The sequence below is a fragment of the Phyllobates terribilis genome, unplaced genomic scaffold (genome assembly GCF_046119375.1).
Source record: "Phyllobates terribilis strain yellow unplaced genomic scaffold, ASM4611937v1 Scaffold_1__5_contigs__length_1240528914, whole genome shotgun sequence".
Taxonomy (NCBI): Eukaryota; Metazoa; Chordata; class Amphibia; order Anura; family Dendrobatidae; genus Phyllobates; species Phyllobates terribilis.
In genome coordinates, this window is record NW_027362761.1 from 99,462,979 (window position 1) to 99,483,674 (window position 20,696).

The following is a 20,696-nucleotide window of genomic DNA, read 5'->3' on the forward strand; positions in this document are numbered from 1 at the left end:
TCCGCTTCAGTTACAAACAACACAATGGTCAGCTTTCCTTAACATGAAAACACAGCTCCAGAGCTTGCACCTCCAGGCCCACTGAATGCTCTAGAAGATTGGGTATTTATCCCCTGGACTCCTCCCACTCTACAGCTGTTCAATCAATCTAGCACTAAACCTGCCCGATTGATCCCTCTCAGCACTTAGTGCTCTGGAGCGTTTTCCTAGGTTTATGTTACTGAAGCTAACAACCTCAGTGCTACATATCTCCCCTTCAGTACTTTGCCAGTGACTATGGCACAGTATATACGAACAAATGATGGAAAAAAAAATAATTTTTTTTTTCTAGGAGAAAACAAAAAAAAATGACACATTTGGTATTGCTGCTTGACATTATTTAACAAGTGGAGTGATCACTGCAAAAAATTAAAACACAAATTTAATTTTTTTTCCAAAATGCCACCGCACAAAACGTGGTATTAAACGCAATCAGAAAGCCGTACGTGAAGGAAAATATATTGTGGGAAAGCAGCAATACATATAAAAACGATGTAAATCTGGTATTGCTATTATCATACTTACCGGGAATACATTGTTGTTTTTGTTCATTCTGCCTCCCAAAAATTGGAATAGAAATAAATTACAATTTTGGGGTACATAACATCTTTTAACAGCAGAAACTTCAAGTTGTCTTGTAGATAACAAGCACTCTCATGACTGTCAGCAGAGAAGTAAAAAAGTTACAGCTCTCAAAATATGGCAGTGCAAAAAACCATTTTTGTGTGTGTAAAAGTAGCTAAAGCTTTTAGCGCATGGTGAATAAATAATTAATATCAATTATTGAACTGCTGTATGTTTGATTAATCTGCCTTCCAAAAATCATAATAAGACTCCCATCACATTTCTCCTAGGCTATACGCTGAGCACTTATCTCAGGGTTTCCCTCTAAATCTCCTAAAAACAGCATTCAGAAGAAACCCCTGAGGGATCTATTCACCATTATAAGACAGCTCGAATCAGTTTGGTCTTTGTCATGCCACTGCTTCGGCAAAGCAGTCAAATAGAGCTCCTCCTTCCTTCTGAACCCCGCCATGTGCCCAAACAGTAGTTTTCAACCTCCTATTTGGCTAGTACCATTTTCAGAAACAATTGTTAAACTAATTATGGGGTCCAGTTTCACCTATTAAAATTTGTAAAAAATGAAAAATTGGGGGCTAAAACAAAATTTTAGTGATAAAAATTACATTTATTTTAAAATTCTGTGATGCAAATGTGATTTCAAAATGCTCAGCACGCACCTACAATACAATTTTTGAGGGATGTAGTATCCAAAATGGGGTCAGTTGTGAGATTTTCTGCTGTTTTGACACCTCATTGACTGTAAATGCAGAATGGCGTCCACAATTTATTCCAACCAAAATTTTGTTCCAAAAGTGAAAATCTCCTTCTGAGCTTTGCCCAAAGGGAAGTTACCGACTTCATGTAGGGTATTGCTGCGTTTAGGAGATAATGTGTAACAAATTATTTGGTACATTTTCTCATATTACCCACAAATTTGAAGCTAAAGCAACTTTGTAGTGGGAAAAATGTATATATACAGTATATTCTTTTCTAATAGCATTGTGGGACACTGGACAATGGTATGCACCCTATCCCTAGGAGGATTGACCCTAGGTGAAAAAACACAAGGTTTACTTGGACACCAGGCAATTTAGTTTTAGTCTAGTGTCCTTAGGAGGCAGACACGACCTGTTTTCAGGTTTGCTGCATGTATTTTTCCTTTTATTTTTTTTCTGGTGGCGTGGATGTCCCCCAGTTTAGGTAACTTTTCCAGTAAGGACTCACTATGCACTCTACAGTAGTGTGCCTCCTTGCTGATGCCATTTCATCACTAGACACAGATTCTCTGACTGCTGCCGCGGTGGAGTACGTGAGTCCTCACGGCCAGTGCCACTGGAGGTGTAACCCAGCAGGCATTCTAAGTCATGAGATAAATGAGTATTATCCCTCAAGTGTCTCCTTCCCTATTTTCTAAGGGCTCTACTCATGTCTGTTCCCTGGGTGTCCACCTTATCTTTATTTCGTAGGCCATCCTTCCCCTTGGTTCTTTGTTTTACATCCCCCTCTAGCTGTTTTCTGCACTTTTCTTGCTGCTTCTCTGCAGCAATTGTGGGTTCTCTTTTCCGGCCTCCTGGCCACCTCCAACCATTATCCTTAATAATTGAGGTCTTGGTTTTTCTCCCGTCCAGGCAGTAACCTATGTTCCACCACTAGGGCGGCCTGGTACTTTCGCTGACCCCCTCGGCTTTCTCGGGACTTTATGTGAACAGGCTTTTTCAACTCTTTGAGTGCTTTCACACTATTTACTTGGAAATGGTCTAGTTTCCAATGTTTTCTCCTGTCTGTGTCTCCCTGCACCCCTTCTGCTTCTCTTCATTTGTTTTGACACTCTTCCTTTCCATAAGCCTCAAGAAGCATTCCAATGTAAGACCCTGTTGCCTTCACCAGTCTTCAATGTTTACCAGTCTTCTAGTAATAATCTCCTGCTGACAAAACCGTGTTTTGTTTTTTTTAATCAAATCTACACCAAGCAGTCCATTATGTGACACATCACTGATATCAAGGTCTCCGCCTCTATATTTTGCTCTGATTAGGTGGCAAAAACCTGATGACAGATTTCTGTCAGTAGGTTTTTCCTATGTAATCTGAGGTCAGCATGAGGGAGAGGTTAAAACACAGAATTCAGTGATGTGTCACATTTCAAGCTGTGTGCTGTAGTTTACTTTAACTGAAGGTTTTATCCCCTAGGGATTATCATTGTTGTGATTAGCTGGCAGCGTGATCACTCTCCGACTCCGCCCCCTTCTGTGATAAGCAGCTCACTGTCTATAGATTGTGTACACCTAGAGCCTGATGATGTGGGCGGGGCTAGCTCTCTCAGCCCTGCTGCATTGTAAAATCTAAAAGCTCTGATTGTGTCAGAACCTCTGCACCCAGTAAACTAAGTGATGCATCGTTGGATTCAGGGTCTCTTTGCCTACATCATGCTGTTCTCAGATGAGGTAGCAAAAACCTGCTGATGGATTCCCTTTAACACTCTAAAAGAGCACTGGACAAATTAGATGGCCATTCTAAAAGGGAATGAAAAGAATAGAATGTGGGCATTATAAGAACTTTGTAATAGCATTATCTAGGCACAAGCCCTACTAGAAAATTTTTTGTAAGTAAATTAATAATTAATCATGTGACAACCCCTTCAGGACCATCTATAGATTTTGTTTTTTAGCCAGTTTCTGATAATTTCATACAGTGATGGTGGTACATTTGCAACGATATGACAGCACATGGTTTTTATGTTTAATTAGGAAATGTAATGACTTTCTTAATGTTAATCAGAGCAAAAAAAAACAACTGTCCTTGGAGGAGGCTTACGGATGTAACATGAGCGAACTGCGGACTCTGGTGGAAACCTTTAAAATGCCAAGCCATCGTGTATCAGGTTAGTTGAAGGTCCAATGTGACAGATGCATCTGTCAATGTTATACAATGACTCCATTGTGGGAATTATACAGATGTCTCCTTTAGGCACCTTCCCTGCACATTCTCATTTGATGACATGATTGAAGTAGTCCTCACAGCACTCCACTATACTGATTGCCCGGGAAAGGCTAAGGGGAAGAGGACCTGCTGTTGTCAGTCCATACGTTGATTTACTAGTTGTATAATTTCAGAGAACCATCAGGAAAGGGCACGCAGGTTAGACATTGAATCCAACAGAGAAAAAGGTCTTCTCAATGTACCTGCAAAGAGAGCAGATGTTTTCATGGGACTAAGCCAAGTTCTACATCTCATGTAAGGTTGTAGATTCATAAAGGTTATGTAGGACACTAAAGACTTAACACGACAAAATCTGTATCAGCAGCCTGCTATTTTTTATTTGATATTAAATTAATATTTCATGATATTCATTAAAGTCACAAAGTTATCACAAAACACAAACTATAACAGATTTGTAATTTTCATTAAAGGGATGTTTGATGAAAACAAGTTATCGTTTATGCACAGGATAGGTAATAACTTGTTGATTGGTGGTGGCCTGACCGCTCAAACCTGCACCAATTGAGAACTTTTTTTTCCATTAGAATGCAGCAGCAATGCACATGTGTGACCTGCGTTCTATTCATTCCTTATGGAAAAAAAACGAAAAAAAATTGAGCCAGAGCATATGTTGCTATAAGTGCAATGCATTGGTGTGCATTCACACTGTGGCCATTTAACGAGCAGAACCTAAGATAAAACCAAAATGTGCAAATACCCTGCTGCAAGTAAATGAATAGTAATAGTACATGTAAATAACATAGGGGACTTAGTTAACACTGTTTTGATCAAAAAAACGTAAAAGCCATCCCACTGTGACAAGGTGTACCCAATCGGGACAGTACCTAACTCTTGTAGTTCACCTCACCATGTGTCAGCAGACTGAAAAATAGATAAGGGCCTGGGTCCCGACTGTTCAGGCACTTGCCCATGGAAAGCTATATAAACTAAATGAACAGCCCGAAAAGGAAAGCCACGCACCTTTTTTTACAAAGTACAAAGAACTAAACGAAAACCTAAAAACATTGAGCCAGAGAATATGTTGGTATAAGTGCAATGCATAGGTGTGCATTCACACTGTGGTCATTTAAATGCGAGTTTGCTGGCTTGCACCCATTCAAGTCTATGGGTGTGTGTAAAACATCAGACTGCACTGAGATGTCATCTGAGTGCAGTCCGATTCCCACAGTGGAGAAGCTAAGATCTCCTTCTTCTCTGCACCTGTGCTACTCTTCTCTCATCCAAGAAAATCGGATCACAGTAAGTTGATACTCTGATCACTGCTGAAGGCTCTGTCCCCTCCCTGAAATGAAGCATCATCGGTGGCCTTTTTTCAGGGATGAGCTAGTCCCTGCTCTGTCACTGTGCGATGTGCACAAAGGAAGTGCGCTCTCTCGCTGGTTCAGATTGGTTGGAAAACTTTTATATTCATTATATGGTCGCCAGGTCCCCCTGAGATCAGTGGTTTGTCCCATTGTTATCTAATGTGTTTGAGGGGGTCTTAAAGGGGTTGGTTGGTCTAATACTACATCTACAGTCACTCCGTGACTGCAGACTTGAGAATCCTAACATTGCGCGCACTGAGGATTCACAAGGAACAGACGGTCATGTGACCGCAAATATGTGATTGGCATACTTCTGGCCACATTCCAACTAGACTGTATCTGGCCTCACTCAATTTACTGCAAAAAACACATCAGAGGACTTTTCAATATTTCCTTTACCCGTTGAAAAAAGATTCCATGTTTATAAAGTCAGGATCGTAGCAAGATTAAACAATCATATTCACCACAGAGAATGTAGCCTCCAGACTACGGTGTAGAAAGTCCATGCGCTCGTCAGTGCTGAGAGAATGAAGATGCTGACAGACTAGCCATCAGACAGGAATGAAGACAGAGAGGCAGAGACGCTGTCAGACGAGCCGGAGATCTGCTCCTGCGGCGACGTTTCGGGGGTCCTCCCCCTTTCTCTCGCTTGAGGACCCCTGAGAGGATGCTGCAGGTGCTGATCTCCGGCTCGTCTGACAGCGTCTCTGCCTCTCTGTCTTCATTCCCTCAGCGCCGGCGAGCGCATGGACTTTCTACACCGGAGTCTACACCGTAGTCTGGAGGCTACATTCACTGTGGTGAATATGATTGTTTAATCTTGCTACGATACTGAATTTATAAAGATGGAATCTTTTTTCACTGGATAAAGGAAAGATTGAAAAGTCCTTTGATGCGTATTTTTGCTGTCTCTTTACTTATTAATGTCTGGCAGTATTTGGGAGAAACTGCATCATGGCATTCATGATCAAGGTGTAGAAGACTGGGAAGTAAAATTTGGTCAATTTATTAATTACTGGATACAGTGTAGTCGGCACATGACCACATTACACAAATTGTATACTTGCGATCACACCCCCTCCTCTCCCGGCACCGGAGAATGCTCACAGCACAGTGCGCACAATGTTAGGATTCACAAGTCTGCAGTCACATAGAGTGACTGCAGACTTGTAGTTTTAGACCGGATATCCCCTTTACAACAAAAGGGCTGATCTCTTCCTAGGCCTATGTGTCTTCATCTGTAGAGTGGCTGTGCGCTAGGCTATATTAGGTTGGTTTCCATCATTTTTTGACAGTAATAAAGGTTTCTTCTGCAGCCAGTTGTCTCAGCCAAATTGATGGGCCTTTCCTAAACATATTGGGCCTCATTTTTAAAAAATGTTTAAATGAAAAGCCGTTTTACTCTTATTAAAGCAGCACTCCAGCGGTTTTTTTTTTTCACCTCTGGAGTGGTGCCACTAATATAAGTTGCCATCTTACCAGCCGCCGTCTTCTTCTGTTATCGGCGCCACTCCAGTCGGTCTTCTGCAGGTTGTGACCTGCTGGATCGCTCCAGTGTTTGCTGGGCGAGCTGGTAGTCACAATTCAATGTAAGTCTATGAGAGCCAGAATGAAGCTAAAACAAGTCCCTCATAGACTTAAACTGAGCGTCTGTGACTGTTACCTCTGACTTCCAGTCAGTCCGAAGTTGTGGTCACAAGATGGCGGTGCAGGACCGGAGCGGTGCCGGGAAGAGCTGAAGACTGCAGCTGGTAAGTTTATAACTAGGGCAGGGAACATGGATTAGTGATACCACTCCAGTGCTGAGATAAAAATAATTCCGCTGAAGTGGTGATTTAATCAGTCGTGGTACAGAATTGATATTTCCACACTAGTTTAAGAAATGAAAACTGAACACTAATTTGGATTGTTTTGGGAAACGAGGACAATTTTACAATTAAACTGTTCTGTGAAATAATAAGCCTCATTTATCAGGATTTACTAACATGAAAATAGGGGGGTGGGGGATTTATGACATATCGACAGGATGCTTCTTGCACTGATGTGACCTGCATCATATTCAGAAGGGGGCCCATTGCATGGAGTGGTGGTATTGCTAAGTGCATCTCTCTATTCATTTCAATGGAAGCCCCAAAGATTACTGCAATTTTCTGAGCTCCTGTAGAAATGAAAATCTATATCCGCTCTACTGATGCAGGGAGCATATTTCAATATCGGATTAAATCTAATGTAGCGATGCAGAATGTGGTTGTGCTTTATTAAGTTGATCATTTACAATTGCTCCTGAAATGTTCTGTTATTTTATACAGATTTTATATACAGTACAGACCAAAAGTTTGGACACACCTCATTTAAAGATTTTTCTGTATTTTCATGACTTTGAAAATTGTACATTCACACTGAAGGCATCAAAACTATGAATTAACACATGTGGAATTATATACTTAACAAAAAAGTGTGAAACAACTGAAAATATGTCTTATATTCTAGGTTCTTCAAAGTAGCCACCTTTTGCTTTGATGACTGCTTTGCACACTCTTGGCATTCTCTTGATGAGCTTCAAGAGGTAGTCACCGGAAATGGTTTTCACTTCACAGGTGTGCCCTGTCAGGTTTAATAAGTGGGATTTCTTGCCTTATAAATGGGGTTGGGACCATCAGTTGTGTTGTGCAGAAGTCAGGTGGATACACAGCTGATAGTCCTACTGAATAGACTGTTAGAATTTGTATTATGGCAAGAAAAAAGTAGCTAAGTTATGAAAAACGAGTGGCCATCATTACTAAGAAATGAAGGTCAGTCAGTGCGAAAAATTGGGAAAACTTTAAAAGTGTCCCCAAGTGCAGTTGCAAAAACCATCAAACGTTACTAAGAAACTGGCTCACATGAGGACCGCCCCAGGAAAGGAAGACCAAGAGTCACCTCTGCTTCTGAGGATAAGTTTGTCCGAGTCATCAGAAATCGCAGGTTAACAGCAGCTCAGATTAGAGACGAGGTCAATACCACACAGAGTTCTAGCAGCAGACACATCTCTACAACAACTGTTAAGAGGAGACTCTGTGCAGCAGGCCTTCATGGTAAAATAGCTGCTAGGAAACCACTGCTAAGGACAGGCAACAAGCAGAAGAGACTTGTTTGGGCTAAAGAAGAGAAGGAATGGACATTAGATCAGTGGAAATCTGTGCTTTGCTCTGATGAGTCCAAATTTGAGATCTTTGGTTCCAACCACCGTGTCTTTGTGCGACGCAGAAAAGGTGAACGGATGGACTCCTCTACATGCCTGGTTCCCACCGTGAAGCATGGAGGAGGAGGTGTGATGGGGTGGGGGTGTTTTGCTGGTGACACTGTTGGGGATTTATTCAAAATTGAAGGCATACTGAACCAGCATGTCTACCACAGCATCTTGTAGCGGCATGCTATTCCATCCGGTTTGCGTTTAGTTGGACCATCATTTATTTTTCAACAGGACAATGACCCCAAACGCACCTCCAGGCTGTGTAAGGGCTATTTGACCAAGAGGGAGAGTGATGGGGTGCTACGCCAGATGACCTGGCCTCTACAGTCACCAGACCTGAACCCAATCGAGATGGTTTGGGGTGAGCTGGACCGCAGAGTGAAGGCAAAAGGGCCAACAAGTGCTAAGCATCTCTGGGAACTCCTTCAAGATTGTTGGAAGACCATTTCCGGTGACTACCTCTTGAAGAGCATCAAGAGAATGCCAAGAGTGTGCAAAGCAGTCATCAAAGCAAAAGGTAGCTACTTTGAAGAACCTAGAATATAAGACATATTTTCAGTTGTTTCACACTTTTTTGTTAAGTATATAATTCCACATGCGTTAATTCATAGTTTTGATGCCTTCAGTGTAAATGTACAATTTTCATAGTTATGAAAATACAGAAAATTCTTTAAATGAGAAGGTGTGTCCAAACTTTTGGTCTGTACTCTATATCCTAATTAACATGATTAATATTACTCATATAACAGGAAAAGTCACGGATCTTGATTTTATTCTCCTGAAGTATTTAATAACCCTTTGTGACTTTGTCCGTGTCTTATCATTGTACTTGTATTCCCCAGGGACGTACAGTCATACAGATATAGCTGCTGGACCTGCTGTTATTGCGGCTCTGAGACATACCTTGACAGATCACCAGTACAAGCTGGAAAGCACGTCTAATGAGGTAACGCTGCCACTTTTTGGCTCCAAACAACTCGCCTCTGGCCTGCTGTAGCTTTTTTTTCCCTCCAGTTTATATCAAAGGTCTGGGGTCTGGGAATTGAGACTTGACAGCTTTCCAGTACAAGTGAATGAAATCGCTGCTGTCATTGATTTTCTTTCCAACATGGCCTAAAGTGCTGAATTAAATGAGTTCACTTACAGGTTTAGTCACATTATGAACCCAGGCATTTCTCCTTATTTAGTCTCATCTTCATTCAAAACCTAGCATCTTTTCTTGCATGAATAAGTGGCTCCTATATTTGAAAGAGGAAAGAATTGAGTTGTGCTTATAAGTTTACTTACCTTGGGCAGAATTTTTAACTTTTTTACAAAAACGTGAGCGATCAGACAAAACAGATCTATTATTTTTTATTGAGTTTTAAATTAAACCAGCATACATCACAGAATAGCTGAGTTAGTCCACAAGCCATAGCAATAAAGGAAATAAAGAAATGCTCCTGTTCAAAAGTTTGCACCCCCTTAGTTTGTATTATCATGTATTGTCTGTTTTGCTGCAAAAAAAAGTCACATCCTGGATGAAAAAAAACGTCAAATCCTGGAAACTCTTTGCTTGTCTAACGCAAAATTAATGTTTGTGTTCTCGTGTAGGTGTCGTTGTTGGGGTGAGAACACTGAAGATCAGCCTAGACACTTCAGTTTTCTCTATTTCAGTCATTGACCTCATGTTTTGGATCATTGTCATGTTGGAAGTGTAAATGTTCTCCAGGACACCACTCTACTAAAGTATTGCAGTATATAAGTACAATCAATCAAACAATTGCAGGCTCAAGTCTCATACTGGGACTAAAAAATGTGGAATTAGGAAGAAAAAAAAAGTAAAACAAAAGAACAACAATAAAATGCAATGTTTCTCTCCCCCTTTTTTTGTACTGCAAAAATGAAGAAAAAAAAAAGTAAAACTATCTAACTAGATTGGCGAATGTACAGAAACATAAATCAAGATGCACTGTCCCCATTGGGGCTCACAATCTACATTTCCTATCAGTATGTCTTGGGGGTGTGGAAGGAAACCGGAGAACCCGGAGAAAACCCACACAAACACGAGGAGAACATACAGACTCCTTGCCGATATTGTCCATGATGGGATTTGAACCAAAGACCCCAGCGCTAACCACTGAGCCACTGCACTGCCCATTTGCAGTTTCTTGGTCAACACATAAAAAGCAATAAAAATGATTTGTGCATACCAAAATAGTAGTACAATTGGCAAAATAAAAAAGTTATGGGTCTCAGAAAATGGCGACGGAACCCCAGTTTTTTCTTTCTTAATCATTATTATTTTACTAGTTTTAAAAACTTCAGAACTTTATAAGTTTGGTATCATCATATTGATCTGGAGAATCATGTTGCTGGGTCCCTTTTGAGCTTTTTAAACACATAATCCAGAAAGAATTGCATTTTTTTTCTACTATTTCACCCCACTTGACATTTTTATATGCTGAAGTGAATGGTGTCATTCAGAACTACAACTTATGTCACTCAAAAAAACCAAGCCCTCATATTGTTATAAAAAAATTATGGCTCTTAGATGAAGGGGAAGAAAAAACTGAAGTCCAAAAATGAAATTCAGCTCTGATGGGAAGCGAGTGAGGAAACTTTTATGAGCGGAAGATTACTATTAGTATTTTAAGGGGTTATGCGGGACTTTGATTATTTTTTTTGTATGGGTATAAGAACTTACCGGCAGGTGGTTGCTAACTACCTGCCTGTTCTGCCCAGCGACTATCTGTTCCAGCTCATGCGGTGACTCTCCTGCGTTCTTTGACCTCACGCTCTGTTGTCCTTGGCAGTGATGCCCAGTCATGCCGATTGCCAGCCGGCTCAGGCATCAGAGAACCGACTGTTAATCAGCATGACATCGGAAGTGACAGGAGAGCTGAAGAGAAGGCACTGTTCTGTCGACATGATATTAATGACGTTACCAGAAGCAGCAGGGGCAGTCCAAGACCGCTCTAAGCTGGGCAGAACAGGCAGTTAGTTAGCAACTACCTACCGGTAAGTTATTACCGCCTTATGAAAAAAAATAAGCAAAATTCCGGATAACCCCTTTAATATAATATACTGTATTTCAAATACACATAGAAATGATCATTGGAAAATACAAATATCATCTTGAAATAAAGTGTAACCTAGGCTTTATTCACGTCTGTATCGTGGTTTCCATTCACAGTGCAGTGCTGGATCCATCGACCGATACCACTAGCGCCCGGCTTACTCCATTGATTAGTATTCAGTGCTGTCATCAGTAGGGAAGAATTGTGCTTCAAGCCGTTCTATTTGCTCCATCATATCTGACATGTTTTTCAGCTAATTTCTAAGTCTGTGATATAAATGTGACGATAGACTTTTGCAGGCTTCGGTGCATTGCTTAGTATCACTCTTATTGCCGTGAGACATTGGATCTTCCTGAATGATCAATCAGTCTCTAGCCAGTGTACAAAATCAAATATTTCTGCAATTTGTAATTTATTGTGTTTCCACAACTGTATTCAGTAGTATCAGAATAATGTGATTTACTAATGAATTAATTTGAAATATCCAGTAATAATTCCAGAACTCGTGTAAAATGTTCATGATGAACCAGTAGTGAGCCAAGTGACATTTTTGTGTATTTTTTTCCCCTGAATAGCTGGAGACAGAAAAACGGATCTGTGCGGGGATGAAAGAGGAACTAGAATCTTCTGAACAGATCATACACACCATGCGAAAAAACCTTGAGGTATTTATATGTCCTATCATATCATTTTCTTTGGAGATAATCCCTGATGCTAAATGTCCAATAATGACTATATCTATATACACGAAACACAAATCTTTCTCCCCAAAGATAAGCAGCACCAACGGCTTCATAGGCCCCATTCACTAAAGCGATGATGTGCCCCTGGGCAAGGCTATGTTTGCATATTGGGACGCGCGTGGTTTTCCCATAGTGATTATCATTATCATATATGCGTCGTGGCCGATTAGTATTCTCATTTGAAATGTCTTTGTCATTCAGAACATTAGATCGGAACAACTAGGGTCCAAGAAGGAGTTCCAGAGACTGAATGTTGCTTGTGCAGAGAGAGAGTCTCACATAGCCCAGCTCAAGACAGAACTTGTGAAGGCGCGTGACATCTGGGAGCAGGAAAAGCTGAGAGTCTTGGAGTTGGAACGTGAAATCCACAAAATAACCCAAACTTTTCAGAAGGAGACAAAGGTATGAAATATTCCTTCTAAATGCTACTGGAAAGTTTACATTCCAACTTGTCCATCTTTACCCTTGGTTAAGAACTCCAGTTTCCCATAAAATACAGTCCGCACAATATCGCAGAATGCTAGCAAAAGCCTCAACAGCCTGCAACTGGCAACATGTGGATGTCTTCATATTGAGTCAGTACATATTTAAAAAGAACCTATCACCAGTCTGCGGCTGCCTTTTCTATCTACTAAAGGAGTCGGTAGCCCCAGACTGATGATTTTACTAAATATACAGTAAGTTAGTGTTAAAAATGCTTATAAGTATCACTAATGTCCTCAAAAGACCTTGACTTTCTACATGAATAGTGAGGTCCCACAACCCTCCGCGGCCGCTCGCTCAGTAAAAGAGTGGGATCTTGCACTTTCCACTAACCCTGCACTGCCAAATATACTTAGCTGTTACCAAGGGGTAACCCCTGAAATCCTGTTACTCCTCGGTACCCTCTTAACTTACCTGGCAGTGCTGGGTTAGTGTAAAGAGCAAAATCTTTAACTGTGAAAGTGGCTCTGGAGTGTTGTGGGATTCTGCTCTGCATGCCAGGATCCCACAGCCTGGCAGTTAGTACCTGACTTTTGTAGAAAGTCGGGACCTTTTGGGGGGCCATACGAGCACTTGTAAGTTGTTTTGGCCCTAACTTATAGTTAATATAATAAAGCAGTCCGTGGCTGCCCATTCTATTATTAAATAAAAAGGCCAGCCCCACACTAGTGATAGGTGTTCTTTCAAGGACCTGGTTTATTAAAACTGCCTAACAGAAAAACAACCAATCACAGCTCAGCTCTCATTTTATAAGAGCTGTTTAAAAAAAAATGAAAGGTGACACGGATCGGTTGCAAAAAGCAAAAAAGACCACTTTTCTGTTAGACAGTTTGGATAAATGAGACCAATTGACCCCCGATTCATTAAGACTTGCCTCCCTTAGTTCCAGTGAAGGGAAACCTTAATGCTTCAGTATATCCAGACATTGTGGACAATTATATGCTTCTATCTTTGTATGAACAGCTTTAGGAAGGTCCCTTTCTGTTCCAGCATGACTGTGCCTCAGTGGTGCACAAAGCAATGTCCATAAAGGCTTGGTTGGGTTACTTTGGTGTAGAAGAACCCAGAGCCTCACATAAACACCTTTGGGAGAAGTAGAGAAAACTCTATATTTCAGGGTTTGTCCAGACTGCAAAACTCTAGACTTATCTCCCGTACTAGTGCTGCTCCTCCACTCTCAGCCCTGTGCCCAACCGCTGGTCTTTTGACATAAGCAATGTCTTTTGACTACTGTGAACGCTGACTGGCTGCAGCCTTCACAGACATATCCGAAAGAAGAAACTGTAAAAGTGAAGGATGCAACCAATCAATGGCGTTAAAGGACTTCACCGGTCAAGTGGCATTGTTTATGTCAGGAGACCAGCAGAAGACAAAGAGCTGAGGGAGGCAGTAGTGGTGCCGGTACTGGAGGTCAGTATAGATTTTTATTTTATACTTCTACAACACCTAAGAGCAATTAATAAGAGGTTTTCCTGTAACATTTATACAATTTATATATGTGTTTAATTAAATTTGACACGTTTTTATAGAAACACAATTTTTTTTTTCATTTCAGGATAAGTTAAGTTTTCTTCACGGTCTGTACCAGCACATGGTAGCAGGTTGTGTGCTTCTAAAAGAACCAGAAAGCCTAGAGGGTAACTTCTCTTGGCCAGAGCTCTGTGTTATTTTGCAGGAGAATGTAGATACCCTTATCTCTGACTTCCACCAAGCCAATAAAAAGGTACAGTTATTTGAGTCCATGTTTATTTTCATTCATCTAATGTTAGAATGTGTTCTGCATGGTTAACTGTCGCAGACATACACTTATTATATTTTGACTAATATGCCAGCTACATATACTCCAATGCTCCTTTTCTTTATTAGGTTTTCCATCTAGAATATGCTTGCAAGAACAAGGCTGATGTGTTGAAGGATCTGCAGAAAAAACATGAGGAATCACTTGACCGACTCGCTCAGCAGATGAGAAAACAGCAAAAAGCCTGGCAAAAAAAGACTAGAGATTTAGAACAACATTATTCCGTTCTCCTTGGGGAGACTAACTCCAAAGCACAGGTACAGAGAAAATAACTATGTCTCTATCTACATGCCTTATCTTAATAATTGTTACTATTTCCATGTTCATTTTTGGTTTAAAAGCAAAAATATTTGTTTAGTTGTGCTCATATCTCCTACAGACCCTATGTAACATACCTGGCGGCGTCCTTGCATAGTGGTCCATCTCCCACTGTGCAAGAGCGTGCACTTGATCTCCAGTCCAGACTGCCACTTTGGCTTCTTTCCATACTGTCTGCTTTGCTCTGCTCTGGCTGCTTAGGGCGACGCCCGCTGAGCTTCCTGTTTCTTGTAGCTGCTGCAGACACACCCCTAATGCGTCCTCAGCATATTGCTGTCTGTCACCTGGTATTTAAACCAGCTCCTCCTTGGAATCCATGCCTGAGCATCTTGTTCTGTCAGTTGGCTTCTTGTCACTGATGTGCCAGGTCCTGTCTATGTTTTCTGCCTTGCGGTATCAGTTCCCGTGTCTGAACTGTGTCCTGTCTGTGTACTCTAGCCAGCTGTCTGTCTGCCTTCCTGGAGGCCGTATTTCCAGGCCTGTCTGAACACGCTCCTAGCCTGTTTGTCTCGCCCTCTGGGGGCCGCATACCCAGACTCGCTCCTGTATTCCTACCTGTTTTGTCTTTATGTCCGTTTGTTCCCTTTTTCTGCAGTGTCTGAACCAGCACTTGGCTTTACCTAGGCTCGTTCCTGCATTTTGTTGCAGTAACTGTTCTTGTCTGAACTGTCTCCTAGCTTCTTACCTGTTTTGTCTTTATGTCCGTTTGCTCCCTTTTTCTGTAGAGTCTGAACCTGCATCTAACTTCTACTCGTTGTCATTGTACTTCTGTTTGTGAGTTGGAGTCCTTTCGCTACTTCTTTGCAAGTACCTTGTGTGTTTCTGGTTCTGCCTTTCTTTTCCAGTCTGTTCCATGTGAACAGAGCCCTGTCCCCTTTGCTTTATCTTTGTTTACCGCTTCGGCGATTTATCTCTGTCCTGTCTTACTTACCGCTTCGGCGGTTCCTGTCCGCTCAGTCTTGTCCACCGCACTTGCGGTTTTGCTCTGCTCAGCCCTGTCCACCGCACTTGCGGTTTTGCTCTGCTCAGCCTTGTCTACCGCGTCTGCGGTTTCGCTCTGCTCAGCCTTGTCTACCGCGTCTGCGGTTTTGCTCTGCTCAGCCTTGTCTACCGCGTCTGCGGTTTTGCTCTGCTCAGCCTTGTCTACCGCGTCTGCGGTTTCGCTCTGCTCAGCCTTGTCTACCGCACCTGCGGTTTCGCTCTGCTCAGCCCGCGTCTGCGGTTTTGCTCTGCTCAGCCTTGTCCACCGCGTCTGCGGTTTTGCTCTGCTCAGCCTTGTCCACCGCGTCTGCGGTTTCGCTCTGCTCAGCCTTGTCCACCGCGTCTGCGGTTTTGCTCTGCTCAGCCCTGTCCACCGCGTCTGCGGTTTTGCTCTGCTCAGCCTTGTCCACCGCGTCTGCGGTTTTGCTCTGCTCGGCCTTGTCCACCGCGTCTGCGGTTTTGCTCTGCTCGGCCTTGTCTACCGCACCTGCTGTTTCGCTTTGCTCTGCTTGATTACCGCATCTGCGGCTCTGAACCCGTCTCCCAGTCTGTACTGGACCCTACCCAGCCTGCACTCTAGCCTGCCTGTTCCTGTATTCCCCGGTGTGGGTCAACAGCCGTGTCCGGGGTCTGACCTGGAGTGGCACCTGGTCCCTCTGCTCGGTTCCTCCCTGGTGCACTGGCGTCGTATGCCGTCGTGCGACCTTGGTCGGATCGGGCAGATACTTAGTTACGCCCCTCCAGGCACTCTCCGGTTCATGGCACAGTGGAATCACTAATCACGCACATGCCAGTCAGTCCGGGCGTGTGCATTACACCCTAATAGAGAGTGATGCACAGCCACTTCTCCAGTAATGGGGGACTAGACTAGCCTGTCCTCTTAAATGCCAGTGGTTCCAGTATTTAATACCCCTAGATCACACATAAAGGTCTTTTTTGAGAAATTGACTGTGGGGGAAGAAAAGCAGTTTGAGCATCCTCTTCTTTCCTCAGCACCCGTGGTATCTCCAGTATTAGATCTTATAGACAAGACGGACAGCTGTGTGAGCATCCTTCTCATATCTCAGTACTTCTAGTATCTCCAGTATTAGATCACATAGACAGGGTGGACAGCAGCCTCATCTTACCTCAGCACTTATGCTATCTCCAATATTAGATCAGAAAGACATAGTGGACAGCAGTGTGAGCAGCCTCTTCTTACCTCAGCACTCCAGGTATCTCCAGCATTAGATCAGAAAGACAGGGTGTACAGCAGTGTGAGCAGCCTCTTCTTACCTCAGCACTCCTGGTATCTCCAGCATTAGATCAGATTGATAGGGTGGACAGCAGTGTGAGCAGCCTCTTCTTACCTCAGCACTCCAGGTATCTCCAGTATTAGATCAGAAAGACAGGGTGAACTGCAGTATGAGCACTCTTTTCTTTTTTCAGTACTGCTGGTATCTCCAGTATTATATGAGAATATCCCCTGGGATATTCTTACACATGAAGGGATGGATGGCTCTTCCTTCTGCACATGCACCTAGGCACCTGACCTATTAATATTCCATGAAAGATTTCTGTCAGTGTAACAAGATGACGGACATTTTCATGTACCATAGTGACTACATCCCTAGACAAAATAATCGTGATTAAAGGTATTTAGGAATGTAATAATTGTGACATTTCTTTTATTTTTTTTCTATTCCTGGAGAACCCATTTAAAACTGCCCAGCCTGCTCCTGTAGATATTTCTATGATGACTATCCTGTTTTAGGTCCTGGGATTCCTCCACAGTTGTAAGTTGAAAGTGAAGCATTTGCATAAAAAGATCGAATGTGATTTTCTGAATTTAGAGCAGCCAATTTTAGAACTCATACCAGTAAAGACTGGTCTTGTATCTTGATACTTTAGTGATAACTTATGTCTTTATTTTGCAGAAATACCAAAATATAGCAGAAAAATCAAAAGATAAGATTTCCATTTATAAAAAAACCAAAGATCAGATGGCACTGGAGAATGTACACATAAAAAATCTCCTGATTAACACAGAAAAGGACCACAAGTCTCTTCTTGCAGCCTGTGCACTCATGGCTGGTGCGTTATACCCATTGTACAGTAGAGCTTACACTTTAGCCATACAAAGAAATTTTCTTCAAGACCAGATGAACGTTTATTTCGATGTCCAGAACGAAATCCGGAATCTAGTACAAGCATTGTCTACCAGTGAAGTTAAAAAGAATAGTGGTTCCATGAAACGTCCTAAATCTTCTGGATATATGAAGCGTGTATTTCGACGTGGTGTCATAGTGGTTTTGGCAGCTAAAAGACTTCTGCAACTTGGAAGATCCAGCAGGACACTCTTTACTTGGATAGGAGTCATGAATAAAGGACCTAGTCTTTTGGTGTGTCCCGGAGGGGACCAAAACAGCAAAACCATCAGTAAGACAATGCATATATCATGCAGTTACATGATCACGCTTCTGGTGTTTATCTCATTCTTGTCTGACATCTGATACATTGAATATGTGGTGATCTCCCATCTCTCCTTCCGTGAAGTACAGTATATGACACGTCACATGCTTGTGTTTCCACTGCTCCCTAGCTGCCCCTTCCCTTCCTGTCTATGGAGGAATCATGTTTCTCATGCTGGGCAGTAGATTGTGCAGTAGAACAGTTTTTCAGTAGCAGAGCTATGTTGTACTCTATGTGAAGAATGTAGGGCAGATTTATTAATCCAGTGATATTTAAACAGTGCAATTTTAGACTAGAGAATCTCAAAATGTGCCACATTTCTTATAGCTGGATGATTTTGTTTTTTCTTTAGACAATATTTCACCCATATGTGTTGGATTTGATTACACCAATATTTTGTGCAAAAGTTTTGGCATAGGTTGCATTTTAAGCAATGCTCCCTTCAGCCTCATGTTGATTAAGCATTTATCTCTCCCACTGTGTAATTACAGCACTATCTCATACTATGTAATACAGCGACATGCAGGAAGCCTCAGATAGAAGCAATGTCTGTGACAGGGATACAGAATCGTGAGAATCATGGCCACTTTAGTCCTTCACATCTCTTGCACCAAAACAGCTTTTATGCAAGTGCAGGCAATTATCAGTATAGTAAAGGGATTGTGTTACTACCTCTATCCAAATACCTATTATGCAATATGAACATAGTAAAGGGGAAATTGCCACTCGTAAGCCCCTGAGCTTAGTAGAAAGCTATGCTGGTAAAAATGGCATCTACTGAGATAGGAGGTGGCAGTTGGTGCTGATGAGATTCTATGTTGATGGGTAAAGGGAGGAGCTTGAGACAGCTCCTCCCCCTCCTATCTAGATAGAATCTTATCAGTAGCAGGTGCCATCTCAGTAATGGGAAAGTCTGTCTTCATTGAATACAGAATTTTGATAATTACTGATCAACTTTGGTAGACAAAGAAGCAGATTTCCTGATAAGATACACTGACAAGCAAGAGGGTAACAATGTTTTTAACTTTTGACTTTCAGGCTCCATATCTCACCATCCACTACTGCTTTGAACGTGAGACTACCATCATTTTATAGACTATCTCATACATAAATTTGACTTGCAACTATTTAGCATATGATTAGTTATACAGATTCTTGTCATGTCACTACATTGTTGCTGTTTTGCTCCTAAAAATCTAAATTAAAATTTTCGTTATTTTGTTGATATTTTGTAATTCCACCTTTGGCTTTCAGCACTGCCTGAATCCTTCTGGGCATGCTCTCGATCAGATTCAAGCATGTCTCAACTGACATCTGATCCCAGGTGTCTTCTAAACGTTCCCAATGTTGGTGCATTCTGATCGACTGACTTGGGTACATATACAGCTTTTTCTTCAACTCTACCCACAAGTGTTCAATTCAGTTGAGGTCTGAGGACTCTGGTGCCAATCCAGCACCTCTACTTCATTGTCATTGAACCATTTCTTCGCCAATCTCGTCTTATGCTTTGGGTCGTTGTGCTGCTGAAACACTATGTCATCCTTTTCATACCCATAGTACTAGAGTGTACAAAGTCATTTGTCTTGTAGAATGCTCACATATAGCTCAGCATTGAGACCACCATTGATCCTGGTCAAGTATCCAATGCTTTTGGCTGTGAAACAACCCCATATCATCAGGCTTCCTCCACCGAATTTGACAGTTCCTTCAATTTTGCCATCCGTTAGCCCTTTTTCCTTTGTTTCTTCCAGACCCATTTGCCCCCGTCAGAGCCTGGTCTATTGAATTTTGTCTCATTGCTTAAAATCACCCGCTTCCAATCTTTTACTGTTCACTTTTTGTACTTTTTTGCAAACTTGAGCCGACGCTTCTTATGACGACATTGAAGTCGAGGCTTCTTCACCTTTTTCGAGCCACCATTCCAGACTTGTGAAACATGCGTTGCACGGTGCTTGCATGGACGACTTTGATCTAACTATTATGAAGCATACTAGCCACCTCCACTGCTGTGTTTGTCGCGCCAGAACTAATCGATCTTGTGATGAGCCGACTTGTTGACTCTGATATTTTGCCTGGACGTCACCTCTTGGCTTTTGAATGGATGGACGGACTTCATTTCATATTCTCCCAACTGTCATGGCACTCACATGATGCAGTTTGGCAATTTTCTTGGCCGAGAGATCGCTATTGATGAGCTGGATGATGCCGTTTCTCTTTTCTTGGGAAATCTTCTTCATGGCTGCTCCTCGATTTGAACCAGTGACCTTTCCCTTGAGAATCAACCTAATAACACACTGATAGAATAGCTATAATCTGCTTAACATACGGCAGAAAAATTCCCTCAGTATCAACAACATATAACAGCCAAGAGGTATCTGTAAAAAAATGATTAATACCTCCGATATCTGATACTAGCCACTAATGACATCTTATTCACATCAGGATGGACAAATATAACCTCTTAAAAAACATATCTTTAAAAAGAGGCAAAAGATGTCAGAAATAGACAAATAGATCTAAGACATATAATGTCTAATTAGCCCTTTTAGAATGTAAACATATGACCTTTTGGATAACGAATACCAAAAGGCCAATAATTTCAAACCAATCCTGGTCAATAAATGAAAAAAATACAGTGCTATCATCAAACGTTAGTGATATGTGTGGATCTCACCCATTTTTTTGCATGCGGGCATCATTCAGGGTTCTTCATCCCATTCTGTCGAA

General features: G+C 41.9%; 1 protein-coding gene across 4 annotated transcripts in view; it reads left to right on the top strand.

Moving 5' to 3' along the window:
* The window catches only part of CCDC171 (coiled-coil domain containing 171), a 166,727-nt gene that overhangs the window by 108,020 nt on the left and 38,011 nt on the right, over positions 1-20,696 (top strand). For all 4 annotated transcript variants that reach the window (XM_073665129.1, XM_073665076.1, XM_073665004.1 and 1 more), the window contains 7 exons: positions 3,379-3,481; positions 8,979-9,082; positions 11,771-11,860; positions 12,140-12,340; positions 13,977-14,144; positions 14,288-14,476; positions 17,435-17,936. In XM_073665129.1, coding sequence (XP_073521230.1) covers positions 3,379-3,481; positions 8,979-9,082; positions 11,771-11,860; positions 12,140-12,340; positions 13,977-14,144; positions 14,288-14,476; positions 17,435-17,936 — 1,357 coding nt within the window. The remainder of the gene's footprint in view (positions 1-3,378; positions 3,482-8,978; positions 9,083-11,770; positions 11,861-12,139; positions 12,341-13,976; positions 14,145-14,287; positions 14,477-17,434; positions 17,937-20,696) is intronic.